This window comes from Macadamia integrifolia, chromosome 1 (genome assembly GCF_013358625.1).
Source record: "Macadamia integrifolia cultivar HAES 741 chromosome 1, SCU_Mint_v3, whole genome shotgun sequence".
Taxonomy (NCBI): domain Eukaryota; kingdom Viridiplantae; phylum Streptophyta; class Magnoliopsida; order Proteales; family Proteaceae; genus Macadamia; species Macadamia integrifolia.
Genome location: NC_056557.1, coordinates 14,009,523 through 14,023,726, shown reverse-complemented (window position 1 = coordinate 14,023,726; position 14,204 = coordinate 14,009,523). Strand labels below are relative to the sequence as shown.

General features: G+C 40.9%; 1 protein-coding gene across 3 annotated transcripts in view; it reads left to right on the top strand.

The window, feature by feature from the left end:
- The first annotated feature begins 1,272 nt into the window (after positions 1-1,272).
- LOC122080361 (sphingoid long-chain bases kinase 1-like) overlaps positions 1,273-14,204 on the top strand; it is a 52,419-nt gene continuing 39,487 nt past the window's right edge. Inside the window, exons 1-4 of one of the 3 annotated variants that reach the window (XM_042647327.1) lie at positions 1,273-1,458; positions 10,446-10,545; positions 10,888-11,433; positions 11,532-11,900. In XM_042647327.1, the coding sequence (XP_042503261.1) occupies positions 11,008-11,433; positions 11,532-11,900 (795 nt within the window). In that variant the 5' untranslated portion in view covers positions 1,273-1,458; positions 10,446-10,545; positions 10,888-11,007. Of the gene's footprint in view, positions 1,459-10,412; positions 10,546-10,887; positions 11,434-11,531; positions 11,901-14,204 lie in introns of all 3 variants that reach the window. The other 2 variants (XM_042647320.1, XM_042647335.1) reach the window with 2 other exon arrangements.

Sequence of the window (14,204 nt, the reverse complement as noted above, 5' to 3'; positions counted from 1 at the left end):
TAGAATTGAATTTATGTGCGTAGGTGAATTCGAGAAATTATAAAGGTGGCGATGTTAAAGCCATTAATGAGCCAAATGTATGTAGGGAAGGTAGTTGGGAACTGCGTGGCTCACTTGAAAGCTGTGGGGATTTATAGCGATGCAAAAGGCAGGGCGGTGGAGGGGTTCACATACATCTTTTAAGGATGAGAACTTCCCCCCTAACTTCCATCCTCTTCACTCTCTCCCCCCCCCCATGGCTCCCTCTCGGTTCGTTCCTTCTTCTTTGTCTATTAATTAGTTTTCATTTATAATGAATTGGCTTTATTCTATCTTTTCTCTATACTATGATGTGATATGAAGATTGCATTCTCCAAAGTAAATTAAAGATGGGCGATACCAGAAGTAGGGAGTGCAGTGATAGAGCACAAACATCTGGGACAGAGGCAGTGTTGGAGTCCATCATCGACAAGCATGGAGTCTCCCCTTTAATAGCTAGGACGGAGGCAGTGTTTGCATGGAGTCTCACCTTTAATAGCTGAGACGGAGGCAGTGTTGGAGTCTACCATCGACAAGCATGTAGTCTTCCCTTTGGCCAAGCAAAGCTTGGCAGAGTAGATTCATGGATTGTTGTAGAATGAATCTTGAGTTTAAAATGAGATGGGGGTAAGAATGTCATTTGACATGTAACTCTAACAGTGTTAACACTACAAGGGATGGAAGTAATTTTAAACTTTGTGAGGGAGAAGAGTATAGTAAATGGAAACTTCAAGGGAGGGGTGTGAAATTTGCTCAAAAACATAATACTTTTTGTGCATCAACCACTATTATAGAAAAAAAGGAAAAAAAAAAACAAAAAAACAAAAAATTACATGATTACTCACTTTGGGTTTTGTTTTACAAAACCACCTACCAAAAGTTTCAGTAACAAAAATACCTAATATCAGGTTTAGGTTTATAATGCCACTCACTCAATGTTTTGGTTCACAAAAATTCCTCAAATATGGAAGATGAAAAAGAATTATTTTGAGTAGTTTTGTAAATCTAAACTTGATTTTTGATATTTTATTAAAGGAGAACAGTTTTGAGAAGAAAAACTCAAAAGTGAGTAATTTTGTGATTTAAAAAAAAAAAAAAAAAAACCAATCCATGCCTCTGGATTCTGGATAGGCTCTCAGGCAGCCAATCCATGCCCTTCAGATTTTAATTTTTAATTTTAATTTTAATTTTAATTTTAATTTTAATTTTAATTTAATGAGCTCGCAGTATCACCTATCTTCCGACAATGTATAACTGACAGAGGGACCCCCACCACCTGGCCAAGCCACCTAGGGTTTTCGGGGGGCGATCTGCTCTTTTGGTTGGGGTTGCAGCTCCGGTGATCTTTCCTCTGTATCATTGTATTGGGATTTCTTGTTGGATTTCGATTTTTGGTAGAGCTTGGTTTCGGCGCGTTTTCGGCCTTCCACTTCATTTCAGGTTCGTTTTTTTTTGGTCGTCCTTTTTGCAGTGCCAGTGACTGATTCTACTGATGCTAGCTTTCCTTTATCGGGAAATTTTACGTTTTATCTTCTTATTGGGTGCGATTACGGATCCTCTATCAACTCCTTATTTATTAGCTCGTCTGATCTTCGATCTCTCTCCCCTTTTTCGTTGATGGCGATGCTGCTATGAGCTCTATTTGCCAGAGATCTGGCTCGTATCCTGCCGAGACGAGCCTTACCAATTATGAGGGAACTGTTTCTCAGTTTGAATTGAAACCAACTCAATGCTTTCATCTGCTTATCCAATTAAAAAAGAACCAATGCTTTGATTAGGTCCCTTGTTGATTGCTGAAATTCGCTTGCTTTAGGATTTCCTTTCTACTACTTACTGATTATTTTGGTTTTGTTTTTTTACTTTTCCCTCAAAGTCTTTGCTTTTCTTTTTATATTTTTTATACTCTGCTTATTCTTACCATTAACATTACTAATATGAGAGAGGGTTCTCTTAGCAAGCAGCATAGGACTGTCTAACTTGCAGGCAACTTTGTCAATCTCACTTTTGTTATGCCAACAAAACTTTGCACCAGACCATGGCAGATCATTCATCCCAATGCCATCTAAGCAATTGTTGAAGGCAACAATTGCATGGGTATCAACTGGGATACTGCTAACCTTTTCATTGAACTTGCGATTCATACCTCAAGGAAGATACCCAACTTGGGGGACAATGGATCGGAGATCATTCCAAAGGGGGGGGGCCAATTAGAAGCACAATTGTGAGCATAAACCACTAAGAAATAAAAGGGGGTAGCACTTGTAGGATTGGAAATGCTGAGGTGAATGGATTGGGAGGAGGAGATGACTAAAATCTTGAGTTTGGAAGGATTCCATAACACCCAGATATGACCAAAGGGATTGTTGGAGTAATTGAAGAGGAAGGACTAGGAAGGGGCAATGGATGTGGCTGTGTAGGGAGCATTTGGCTCAAGGACTCTGGTTTTCAAGAGGCAGTAGAGGTCAACATGAGGAGGGAGTAGATTATTGCATATTTAGCTGAGGAATTGAGACCCCGAACATTCCAGGTCCATGGATTCATTGGGAGGAGGGGGTGGTTCAACAATTTCCTCAGAGGAGCTGGGAACAAGCCGGTCAAAGTGGGTGGAGGGGTCTCCTGTGGTGATGGTGATATTCTTTAAGAGGATTGGAGGGGCAGACGAGAAATAAAGGAGTGTCTAGGAGCATGGATGATGGCCTGCATAGAGGGGAAAGGGTGCTGGTACGAGAAGTTGTTCGTAGGCAAGGAAAAGAATCCTGATGGGGCTTTCGTGACAGTCCACTAGCGTTGGAGATGGACAGGTGGTCATGTTGGGTGGATCTCAATCTCAACGGGATGGTTGGAAGTGGAGTAGTATGGGGTTGGGTTGAGTTAAGCTAGGACGGGGGGAGAGGGCTGTGCCAAGAGGTTTTGCTAGGAACCGGTTCTCGAAGTCTTGTGAAAGGCTTGGCTAGAAGTGTTGGGCTTCGCTACTGAATGAAGAGGCGAGGGGTAGGGTATTTCCAAAGGTGCGGGTTTGTGAGACAAATGGTACCTCGAACAGTGTGGTGAGTCGAGGGATGGGATGAGATTGTGTGAAGCGGCGGATCATCAAGAGTTGCAGGAGAGACAATTGAAGGTGTAGACGGGGGGAAGGGGATTAGAGCTGGTAGAGGAGCAGTAGATGAGGTAGGGATTTGGCAAGGGTTCCTTGACCTACTAGGAGAGGGGTGTGGTGAACTGTCTCCATTGACATAGATCTCAAGTGCTTGCAGAATTTCAAAACAATTGGAGCCAGTGGTAGGAGCATTGCGACCATTGCTAGGGGCTTGGCGGACCGTTGGTCTATGTGGATGAGTGGAGGTGTGCTTTAAGTGGCCAGTGGGGAGCCATGAGCTGACATTTTGCTTCTACGATTTCTGCGATTATGGTTTCTTCTCCGACCACAATTAGGGTCTCGAGAGGATTAGCTAGGGAGTTCTAAGGGGGGAAAATAGATGGTGTTGCTAGTGGAAGGGATTGTATTGATTCCCACAGATAGAGAAGTGTCTTTGATGGTCGGGGTTGGAGTAAAGGGCTTGGGGGAGCAGGCTTTTATGTGGTTACCAAAGACGTTGCAGACTAGGCATTGGGGATGGAGCCACTCGTAGTGGACCTCTTGTCAGAAGGAGAAGCCTTTGTTGTTCATCGTTGTGACAGAGGAAGTTAGGAGAGCTTCTGTAGAGATATCAATTCAAATCCTCATAAGGTCAAGTTGATCAATCTTTTTAGTTCTTTCATCGGAGAGAGCATAGGTAGTGCCAATTATCAACCTGATGATGCTCAACCCTGTTTCGCACTAGAAATGTAGGGGGAGATTTGGGTGTGCGACCTATAAGGGAATGGAGTGGAGATTAACCTTGTTGAGTTAGATGGATTAATCCCATTGGCGGAGGAAAATCGACTTCTTTGCCACTTTCCAAGGACCACCTTCGAGAGCTCCTAGCTTGTCATCTTCTTTTATGAAATTGTATACAAAAATCCCATTGTTTGAGAGGTAAGTGTATAGCATTCCTTGGATGCTCCATTGTTTGTTGAGTGAGTGTTTGACGATATTGAATAGAGTTTTACTCTGAATTTAGTGGCCTACAGACAATTCTTCCATTTAGAGATTTTAGACTCCAAGAGCCTGGTAGGTAGATACTGACCTTTTTGTTGCCAAGAAGGGTGGGGAGACAAAAGTGCAGGGAATGTGATGAAATAAGGGCCTTAGAGAAGAAGGGGAAACGAAGGGATCACACAATTAGATATTGCACATATCCAACCAGGGAGGGAGAAATCGCATAAAGAAAAGGGGAAAGGGGAATCACGTACAACCCTAAGACTCTCAAACATTAACTCAATTCATCATTCTTCAAATCTGACCAATTAGAGTGCATTAGCTCCTCTATATAAAGAGGGCAAACTAGCAATCATAACCTAAATAGGAGTTAGACTCCAAGTAGGACTAGACATTACATAACAGGAGTTGCACTCTAAGTAGGACTAGACTAGAACTCCAACATGGAGTAGGTAACTAACTAGCCATTCACTAATAGGGAAACTGACTAAAAATTAAAATAACAAAGGAGATAAACTCAAAACAGGACTCTAACTAAGCTAATGAATTAAATCCCATTTTTCTACTTTCTACCTATATTTTAGGCGTATTAAAGTGGCCTATTACAGAGAAAACCCATGGGAACAAAGGCCCAACACATACATATCTCAACCTAAGGCTTATTTGTAATAAAATAAGCCCATTAAGTGACTTATTTACATCAATTCCCCCGATGTTGAGAAAAACTTGTTCACGAGTTTTGTAGAATAGGAGAATCAACACCAATCGATCAATATCCATCTTTGCCTGTATGAAGTCACTATCAAAACCATGATCGAATGCTATGAAATTCACGATGCGAAGTTCATAGGTGAAGTAGTGACTCCAAAAAATAAAATCGATCGGTTCATTGAAGAGATCAACCGATTTAAATTTTTCCAAAAGTTGATCTTCAACTTCCAATGGTGTCATCTCATCATCTATCACTAGTGATTCATCTTCTGGTTTGTCTACCTGTTGTTCAACGGCTGAGATCATAGAGTTGAAGGTAGAGTGTGCTTGGGTTTTAATGTTTGTGCAATGTTATTGAATCTCATTGAGCTTCACTTACATAAGTTACATTTGTTGACGGATATCCAATAAAAGATCTAGATCCATCGATCAGCTTTGCTTCTCTTTTTTTGGTGGAAAAGGGAAAGAGGAGGTGGTGGGGGTCTTCTTGTTGGGAATCGAAGAGAGGAGAAAAAGGGAGGGTTTAGGGCTGCTGTGGGAGGTGGAAGGGAGTTGTGTTTCAGTAAAGCAAGGGATCCTTCGGTTTTGATACCAAGTTGTTGAAAAAAGGGCCTTAGGGAAGAAGGAGAAAGGAAGGGATCACACAATTAGATATTACATATATCCAACCAGGGAGGGAGAAATTGCATAAAGGGGGAAAGGGGAATCACGCACAACCCTAAGGCTTTAAACCTTAACTCAATTCATCATTCTTTAAATTTGTCCAATTAGAGTGCATTAGCTCCTCTGTATAAAGAGGGTATAGACTAGCAGTCATAACCTAACTAGGAGTTAGACTCCAAGTAGGACTAAACATTACATAATAGGAGTTGGACTCCAAATTGTACTAGATTAGAACTCCAACATGGAGTAGGTAACTAACTAGTCGTTCATTAACAAGGAAACCTAAATTGACTAAAAACTGAAATAACAAAGGAGATAGACTCAAAATAGGACTCTAACTAAGCTAATGAATTAAATCCCGTCTTCCTACTTTCTACCCATATTTTAGGCCCATTAAAGTGGACCATTACAAAAAAAACCCATAAGAACGAAAGCCCAACACATACATATCCCAACCCAAGGCTTATTTGCAATACAATAAGCCCATTAAGTGACTCATCTACATCAGAAAGCCCCTCATTGGAAGGGAAGGGGGTGAAAAGGGAGTTCCAAGGTTTGGGGAAGGGGGCAGTCGGGGATTGGGAGTGAATGCTCATCTTGACAATTGAAAATGGGCTTCCAAAGACTACAAAATATTTCACAATTTGAAACCCCTCATGGATTTCAAAGATTCTTTGGATAGACCCTTTTATGTGAAGGGAGTAGTAAGCCATTTGGATGGGAGAGTTTTATGGAGGAACCTTGGTTTTAAGAATCTAGAAGCCACACGGTTATATAGCCAAAGGGGAATATGACATGCCTAAAATCATTCTAGGCACTGGTAATGGGGCTACAAAGCTATTTCTTTGGGAAGCTCCTATTGAGACGAGAAATTCATCGATATGTGGTGAGATAGGGGTGGAAAAAGAAAAGAGAGGGATGAAGTTTCTCTTGCTTTTGGCATAATAGGCCCTGAGTAGGAGGCCCACACGACAGGGTATTAGGTTGGTAGAAACAACCTAATCTATTCCAGCAATACTCAGACAAGAATTGGAAAACAACCAACATCAGTATTAATGTTTATTAGTCAAATAAAATTGAAATGGGGAAAAAGTTATCTATAAGAAAGCTTGAACGAGAGAAAGGAAGAGTAGAGATTTCAACCATGCAATATGTATTAAAAGTGAAAATGTATAGAGTATTTATTGGTGAAGATTGGTCATAGGTTCAAACCTTGGAAATAGCTTCTTCTATGATGTAGGGGGTAATGCTGTGTGTATTTGCTTCTCCTAGACCTTGCGGTTGTGGGAGATTTGTGTACTGGGTTGCTCTTTATTGAGTGTATGTTTTTTTTTTTGGATGAATAAATGAATTCATTACATAGAGGAAAAAGTAAAATACGAATGAGGGAGGGGGCTGGGAAGGGGCAAACCCTTAAGGGGATGGGGCAGCAAAAGGCAGAAAAGCCCTACAACAAGGGGCAGCTTACTAAATAAAAAATAAAGGGGGGCATAGGGGGGAGGGAATGATGGAGGGGGAAGGCCCCATGAGACAATAATGAGCTTGTTCTTTGGGGAATCACGGATTGGATGATGACTTAGGCAGCCAAGTTTGGAGCTAACATCAAAGTAGATGAGTTTCCAAATCTTGTCAAAAGACCGGGAATTGGAAGTCCATCTTTGAAGATATCGCTCCGTCCAAGTATGGGTGATGGTTGCACCAAGGCAAGTTTCCGTACAATATCACAAATGCTAGATCCACCAAAGTTCATATCAACCTAGATCCATTCTCTGGACAAGGGGAGGATGGTCTTGTTGGATGGCCAACCAGAGGAAAGGACTCTCTTCTAGACTGAGGCGGAGAAGGGGCAATAGAAGAAGAGGTGGGCAGCACTTTCCGTCCCATTCCAACATAGACAACATGAAGGGGTGACCTAAATGTGACGGTAGATGAGGAAAGACTGCAGGGGAAGGAAGGTAGAGATGGCTTGCCAGGTGGTGAAATTGTGGCGAGGGAGTGTGGCTATTGAACCAGATGATGTTGCACCAAGGCATAAGAGGGCTTTTGGAACGGATGAAATCCAAGTAGAGGCGGAGGTGAACAAACCTGAGGAGGAGGAAAGCCAAATGATCTTGTCCTCCGTTCCCCTATGGCTAGGCAGGAGGGGAGGGAGGGAGGACCAGAGGTCAGCCAGAAGAGGAGGGGAACTAGTGGGACCAGCCAATAGGGGAGATAATGGAATCCACCGAAGCAGATCTGTTCAAGCTCAAGGAATAGATGGTTCCAAGGGTAACATGGGAGGGGAGGATACCAAATGTGTGCCAAGGGTCTAATCAAAGGGAGAAGAAGGCTTTATTGCGAATGACATAGGAGAAAGCATTAAGGGCTAAAGGCCTAAAGCTGAGAATTTTACGCCACATCCAGGGGGCATCCGAGGAAGAGGAGGCAGACCAAAGGGAGTCATTTTTAAGGGGCGAGGAGTAAACTCAAGAGACCCAAATACTTGGATGCTTAGAGACAATTTTCTATATGAGTTAAGGATGCCAACACCTTTGATATCTGAGGTTTGTCATAAGCCCTGGCCCCCTTTTGATTTGGGATGACACACATTGGACCAACTCATTGGATGGAGGAATTTGTAGGGTTCGGGTACTTTCCAAAGGAATGAATAGAGGAGAGAGTCAATGGCTTTGGAGGTGGCAGAGGGGAGGATGAATATGCCAGACCAATAGAGGTACATGGATTAGAGGATCGATTGAAGGAGGACAAGGTGGCCAGCATAGGAGAGGAGCTTACCTTTCTAAAGCTGGAGCCTTTTCCTCAAAAGTTCAAGCAAGGGGGTGCAATGACGAGCGGGGTGGTAGGAGGGATGAGGAGAAGGCCCAGGTATTTGACTGGGAGAGAGCCAAGGGAGAAGCCACCAAGGGCAAGGAGATGGGCTTGGCGCTCCATAGAGACTCCAGATAGAAAAAGGTTAGATTTGAGGAGGTTGATGCGGTGACATAATGCTGGAAATGGATAGGGGATCAGCTTTTGAGAAGATCATGAGGTCATCAACAAAAGCAAGGTGGGTAAGCATGAGAGATTGGCACGGGGATGGGAGAGATGAGATGCTGATCTGTGGAGGATTGGATGGAGCGCGAGAGGACCTCAAAAGCTAAAGAGAAGAGGAATGGGGAGAGAGGACGTCTTGTCTAATGCCAACAGAGGAAAAGTAGCCAACGGGACTGCCGTTGACAAGAACAGAGAAACGAGGGGTAGAACTGCGAGGGAAACCTAACCACCACTATATGCCATATGGACCATTCAAATCATCAGTCAATTCAATGAAAAAAATTTGCCTGGACCAGAACATAAGGCTAATTCCAAGCATTGTGGCCAGAAGCCAACTTCAGGAAAACAAACTCATGCGCGACCCTAATAAACTAAGATTACCTCACTTCGCACTTTCCAATGGAAGACGAGTAGGACCTCCAATGTGGCGTAAAATAATGTGACATGGAGGTAACATCTCTTAGACCTCCACGGGCCTTCCGCCTACCATGAAAATTGCTGAAAGGCCAAATTATGTCCTAGTACCTTTTTGACGGAGGACCAATTGCTTAGTTATGTTTTCCAAGGCATTTGGATTTTGGGTCATATGCAGCAAGGCAAGTTGTGGTGAATCTCCTAACTTACGCCTGAAAATTTTCCTGTGCTCTTGGCGTATGCAGCCTTAGTACTTGTTATTGTTATTGTTATTCATTAAATACAGACATCGTTATTAGCTTGGATGCTCTTCCATGACTTTACCTTCTTAAGACGTATTGAACACTAGAATTTTTACAAATTTCTTTGCTGTAATCTAATTCTTCCACTTCAATTCGGTTTCAGTCTGAGTGAGCCCAAAGACGTATGAATTGAGTCTCAGAAACTTTGAATCCATTATAGTTGTGACAGTCTAACAGCAGTCTGGAGAGATTTTCATAGAAAAACAAAGACATCGTTATTAGCTTGGATGCTCTTCTATGACTTTACCTTCTTAAGACGTATTGAACACTAGAATTTTTACAATTTTTTTTGTTGTAATCTAATTCTTCCACTTCAATTCGGTTTCAGTCTGAGGGAACCCAAAGACATACGAAGTGAGTCTCAGAAACTTTGAGTCCATTATAGTTGTGACAGTCTAACAGCAGTCTGGAGAGATTTTCATAGAAAAACAAACCATAGTTTACAGTTTTGAAAAAATCTCTTCATGTGAAGGTCTAGATGACCTTGACTTCCAGAATGTGCTTTATGGTCACAATGGTGTGGGAGTGCTGAGATGGCTGGACCATTTGTAAGCTAAGCTGCACAATTGCAGGAGAGGACAAAGGAAACTTCTATTTCTTTATTTTTCAGAATCCCGGTTTCATTGTGAAGAATACTCAAAATTTAGATGTAACAAATGAAGCAAGTGTGACGAGAAAGTTGTTTTCTATAGAGATTAGAGAGTTTATTAAAGTTGAGTTTAGAATTTTTTACTACTAGTGGATTTCCCCCCACCCCCTAGGGTGGTCGCTGGTTATTCTTTTATATACTTTTTAATTCATTTAAGGGATCTCGTAGGTGATTAAGTTTTTGTCTCAAGCAAATATGATTTTATTTTTCATTACAATCAGGACCAGTGTTATTAATAGGACTACTGTTCTGCAGTTTAGTCAGGCATATGTGATTTTTCACAGTAGTACTGCATGTGAACTTGTGGAAGAATAAACATATTGTCATTTTTTCTTACTAATGTTGCTAAGTATTATGTGATCATTGTAATCAAGCAACTGCTGTTATATTCCTATTGGATATCTTGACTCATGAGTTTGACAGCTGTAAAACAATACTGGTTATTCTTTCTATTATGGGCTTCATGCTTTCGAGGGCTTAACTCTTCAGATTCTCTGAATATCATTTTTCTTAATTATTATTATTATTGTTGTTGTTGTTGTAGCAAATGAATCACTAGGTATGTTCCCTGGTACAGTGTACTTTAAAGGGAAGTGTTGGGGCACAGGTCCCCAGAATTTGGGATAAGGCTGAGTGTTGTTGGGGCACAGGTCCAACTGCTATTTCAAGGAATCCAGGTATCATACATTTAAACTACCATGAGCTGAGAAAAATCATCAAGAATGTGAAGTAATATTCTCATCTGTATGTGTCAGCTATTTTGCATGATTCTCTAGTTTATTTGGGTGGTAATTATATTCAAGGCAATGAAATATCTGTGTGGTAATTGTGCTTGTAATGAAACTATTTTTTCCAAATTTATTTTAGACATTCTTAATTCTTATATCATTATGTGATCTGGTCTCCAGAACAATAGTGATGGAGATTTGAGATTTCTTTGAAAGAAAACTTTCTTATCTCTATTTCTTCAATATGTGTGAAATCTTCACTCTGCCCTGAATGATGACTTCACTATGCAGGCTGCATTTTTTTGCTGGGTTTTGTTCTGTGGTGATATCCTCTCTGCAGCTTGCATGAGGTCCATTTTTCCATCCTTTATGGTTCATCATCCCTGTTGAGGTTTCTGTTTGGAGACAGAGATGCCAACGAGTGGGAATCTTAATCAGAACATTGGTACTTTGAGTGTGACTCCACAGCAGTCTCTTCGACGCCTGGGAAGTAAATGTTCTCAAGTAGCAACAGGGCAGCAGTTCTCCCCAGCTGTCTTTCCAGAAAAACGTAGTAAGCTTAAAGCTTTGAGGCGAAGTGAGGCCATTATTGTCAATGGTGATCCAGAAAACGTGAAGACACAAGAGCACAGGATTGACATCGGAGATGAGAAGTCTGATTTATTGGGAAATGTTGTGTTTTCTGGGAAGATAGTTTTGGATAAAAGGATTACCAACTCAAGTTCTGATGTGCAAGCATCCACTGAAATTACAGAAAAGGATGTTGTTGACGCGAAACTTACAAGCAAGGCATTAGTTTGGGGATCTAATATGCTATTTGTGGAGGATGTAATTTCTGTAAGTCTTTACGGAGGCCTTTGCATTTACTCCCTGAAGATGTAATGTTCTTGTAATAATTTGGCAAAGCCTTGATATATTGACTGTGACCTTGGCAGGTAACATATAATACAGGTGTCAGACATTTTACTGTACATTCATACCCAATAAGAAAGAGATCGTATGGACTTTCTTGTTTTATGAAGCCTCAGAGAAGTCGAAAGGACTTCCGCTTCCTAGCTTCTAGTTCAGAGGAAGCTCTTCAATGGGTTAGTGGGTTTGCGGACCAGCAGTGCTTTGTGAATTGTTTGCCGCATCCCTTAGTTTCTTCCAAGAAGCGGGCTTCTAACATGGTTGCAAGTGATTTTCCTCCTGAAGCAAATATCAAATGTAAAAGACCTCCAAAAGTGCTTGTGATTCTAAATCCACGTTCTGGACGTGGTCGTTCTAGTAAAGTTTTCCATGACAAAGTGGAACCTGTATTTAAGGTTTGTAGTATTTACAGTGCTTGTTTTATTTATTTACCATCTTTCATGCTATGATTTATTCTTGTATGACTACTCTTCCCAGAAACACAAACAAATGCTCGGCATATATCTGATTTATAATCTTATCTTTCTACTGCACTGAAGTTGATGCTGTTGGTTTGTACTGGTTTTTTCTTTATCCCTAAATTTCTCTGTGAGGTTGTGCCTTTTAATCTGCCCTATATATATGTATTGTGCCTTAAGACAGTTCCAAAATATTCAGCAAAGTGTGGAATATTTTGTTTTTGCCTTGAAATTAGAGAATCTTGTCAAATCTGGGCAATAAATTCACCCAAACTTCAAATCTTATCTGCCGGTTGGTCATCATTTTGGAATATTTAATTATTTGACGTTATATTTAACGGGCTGTTCTATTGAGTCTAACATTGTTTTGGGGAATGCCTTAAACATTTATCTAACACAAAAATATGTGGAAGAAATTTACAAAGCTAATTTATATGGCGACTGCTATAAACAGGGGTTGTATGAGATTTATAAGTTCTTAAAAAGTAGACCTCTGCTCTCCACTAAAAGAGCAACCCAGTGCACGAGGTTCCCGCTACTACAGGGTCTGGGAGGGGCAAGTGTACGCAGCCTTACCCCCAGCTTCGCAGAAGAGGTTGTTTCCAAACCTCTGTTTCCATTACTGATGAAATGATAACAATGAAAGATTCAATGTGTTTCACATTCAAGTTGCTTCAAGATTCTCATAGGTGATTTTCTCCACGAAGTTTGTATTTGATCCAGAATTCAGATTTAGAGAAGTGAAAGGTGAGGAGTTGAAAGTTCCTTCAAAGATGGGATCTTTAGGCTTTCAATTGAGTGGCTTGATTAGGAAGTGAAGAAAACAAAAGAATGTTGATTCACTGAAACTTCAATGAAGTTGATGTAGATCGATCACAGAGGATCTGCTGGGGGTGAGTTTTCTTCTAGAAGGAAAGAGACTGCAATGGAACTGCCTAAATAGGGAAGAAAGGGAATTGCAAGGATGAGGGGAAGGGAAAACTTGCGGGGAAGAGAGGAGAGAGAAGGGATATATTGTTTAACCCTCTTTAAACAATTAGATATAAGCCCTTTTTACTTTAATTTGTTTCTGGTTCTTTTCCTTTATTTTCAAATGCAATTACGCTGTTGATCCGTGTTATGTTGCATCCATTTAATACAAAATTTCCATAATATTCTTATTCCTTATATGCCTTACTACTTTAGTTTGTTTCTGATTCTTTTTCTTCCTTATTTTCAAAAGCAATTAAGCTGTTGATCCCTATTATGTTTACCATTCCTAATAGGGTCCTTATCGGATGAGGGGAAGGGAAAACTTGCGGGGAAGAGAGGAGAGAGAAGGGATATATTGTTTAACCCTCTTTAAACAATTAGATATAAGCCCTTTTTACTTTAATTTGTTTCTGGTTCTTTTCCTTTATTTTCAAATGCAATTACGCTGTTGATCCGTGTTATGTTGCATCCATTTAATACAAAATTTCCATAATATTCTTATTCCTTATAAGCCTTACTACTTTAGTTTGTTTCTGATTCTTTTTCTTCCTTATTTTCAAAAGCAATTAAGCTGTTGATCCCTATTATGTTTACCATCTTTGATTCATTTCATCTTAGTGGGCCTATAGCGATCCTGAAGTAGGGTGTTGGAACCTGGGGTTACATTAATAGGAATCAGATCCATGAGTCCTACTTCCTACATTAATCATGGTGGCCATTAGTGAGGTTATTCAGCAGTTCAACTCCCATAAGGAGGAAAATAGAGGAGACATTGCTCATCTCATAGACAGGGTGACTGCCTTAGAGATTTTTAGTAACTTGCTGTGTGGTAGTGTGGGTACCCTCAACATATGACTGTACTTCCATTGAGACCTGATGGCTTCCCTGCAAACTTCCATTGATAGACTGTCCCTTTCAGGGAAAAGGAAGTCCATATCAATGTAGGATTCTTTCAATTCCAGTCCATATAACCCATCTCATGTTGTACCACCACCAGATTTTACACCACCACCATATGGAGCTGGTGTACCTTTTGATGATGCTCCCTGTGGAGCTGAAAAAGGAGCCAAGTTGGATGTCCTTGATTTTTAAGGGGATAACAATACGGAACGATATCTCGACTGGATTTGTAGCCTGAAGATATTCTTCCAATGGCACGGGTTTATTGAGGCTTGAGAGCTTTATTTTTGATGGAAAACCATCATTGTCATGACCCAAACCCAGATACAGGTAAGGGTACATCCCTCGCAGGCATTGATCAATTGATCT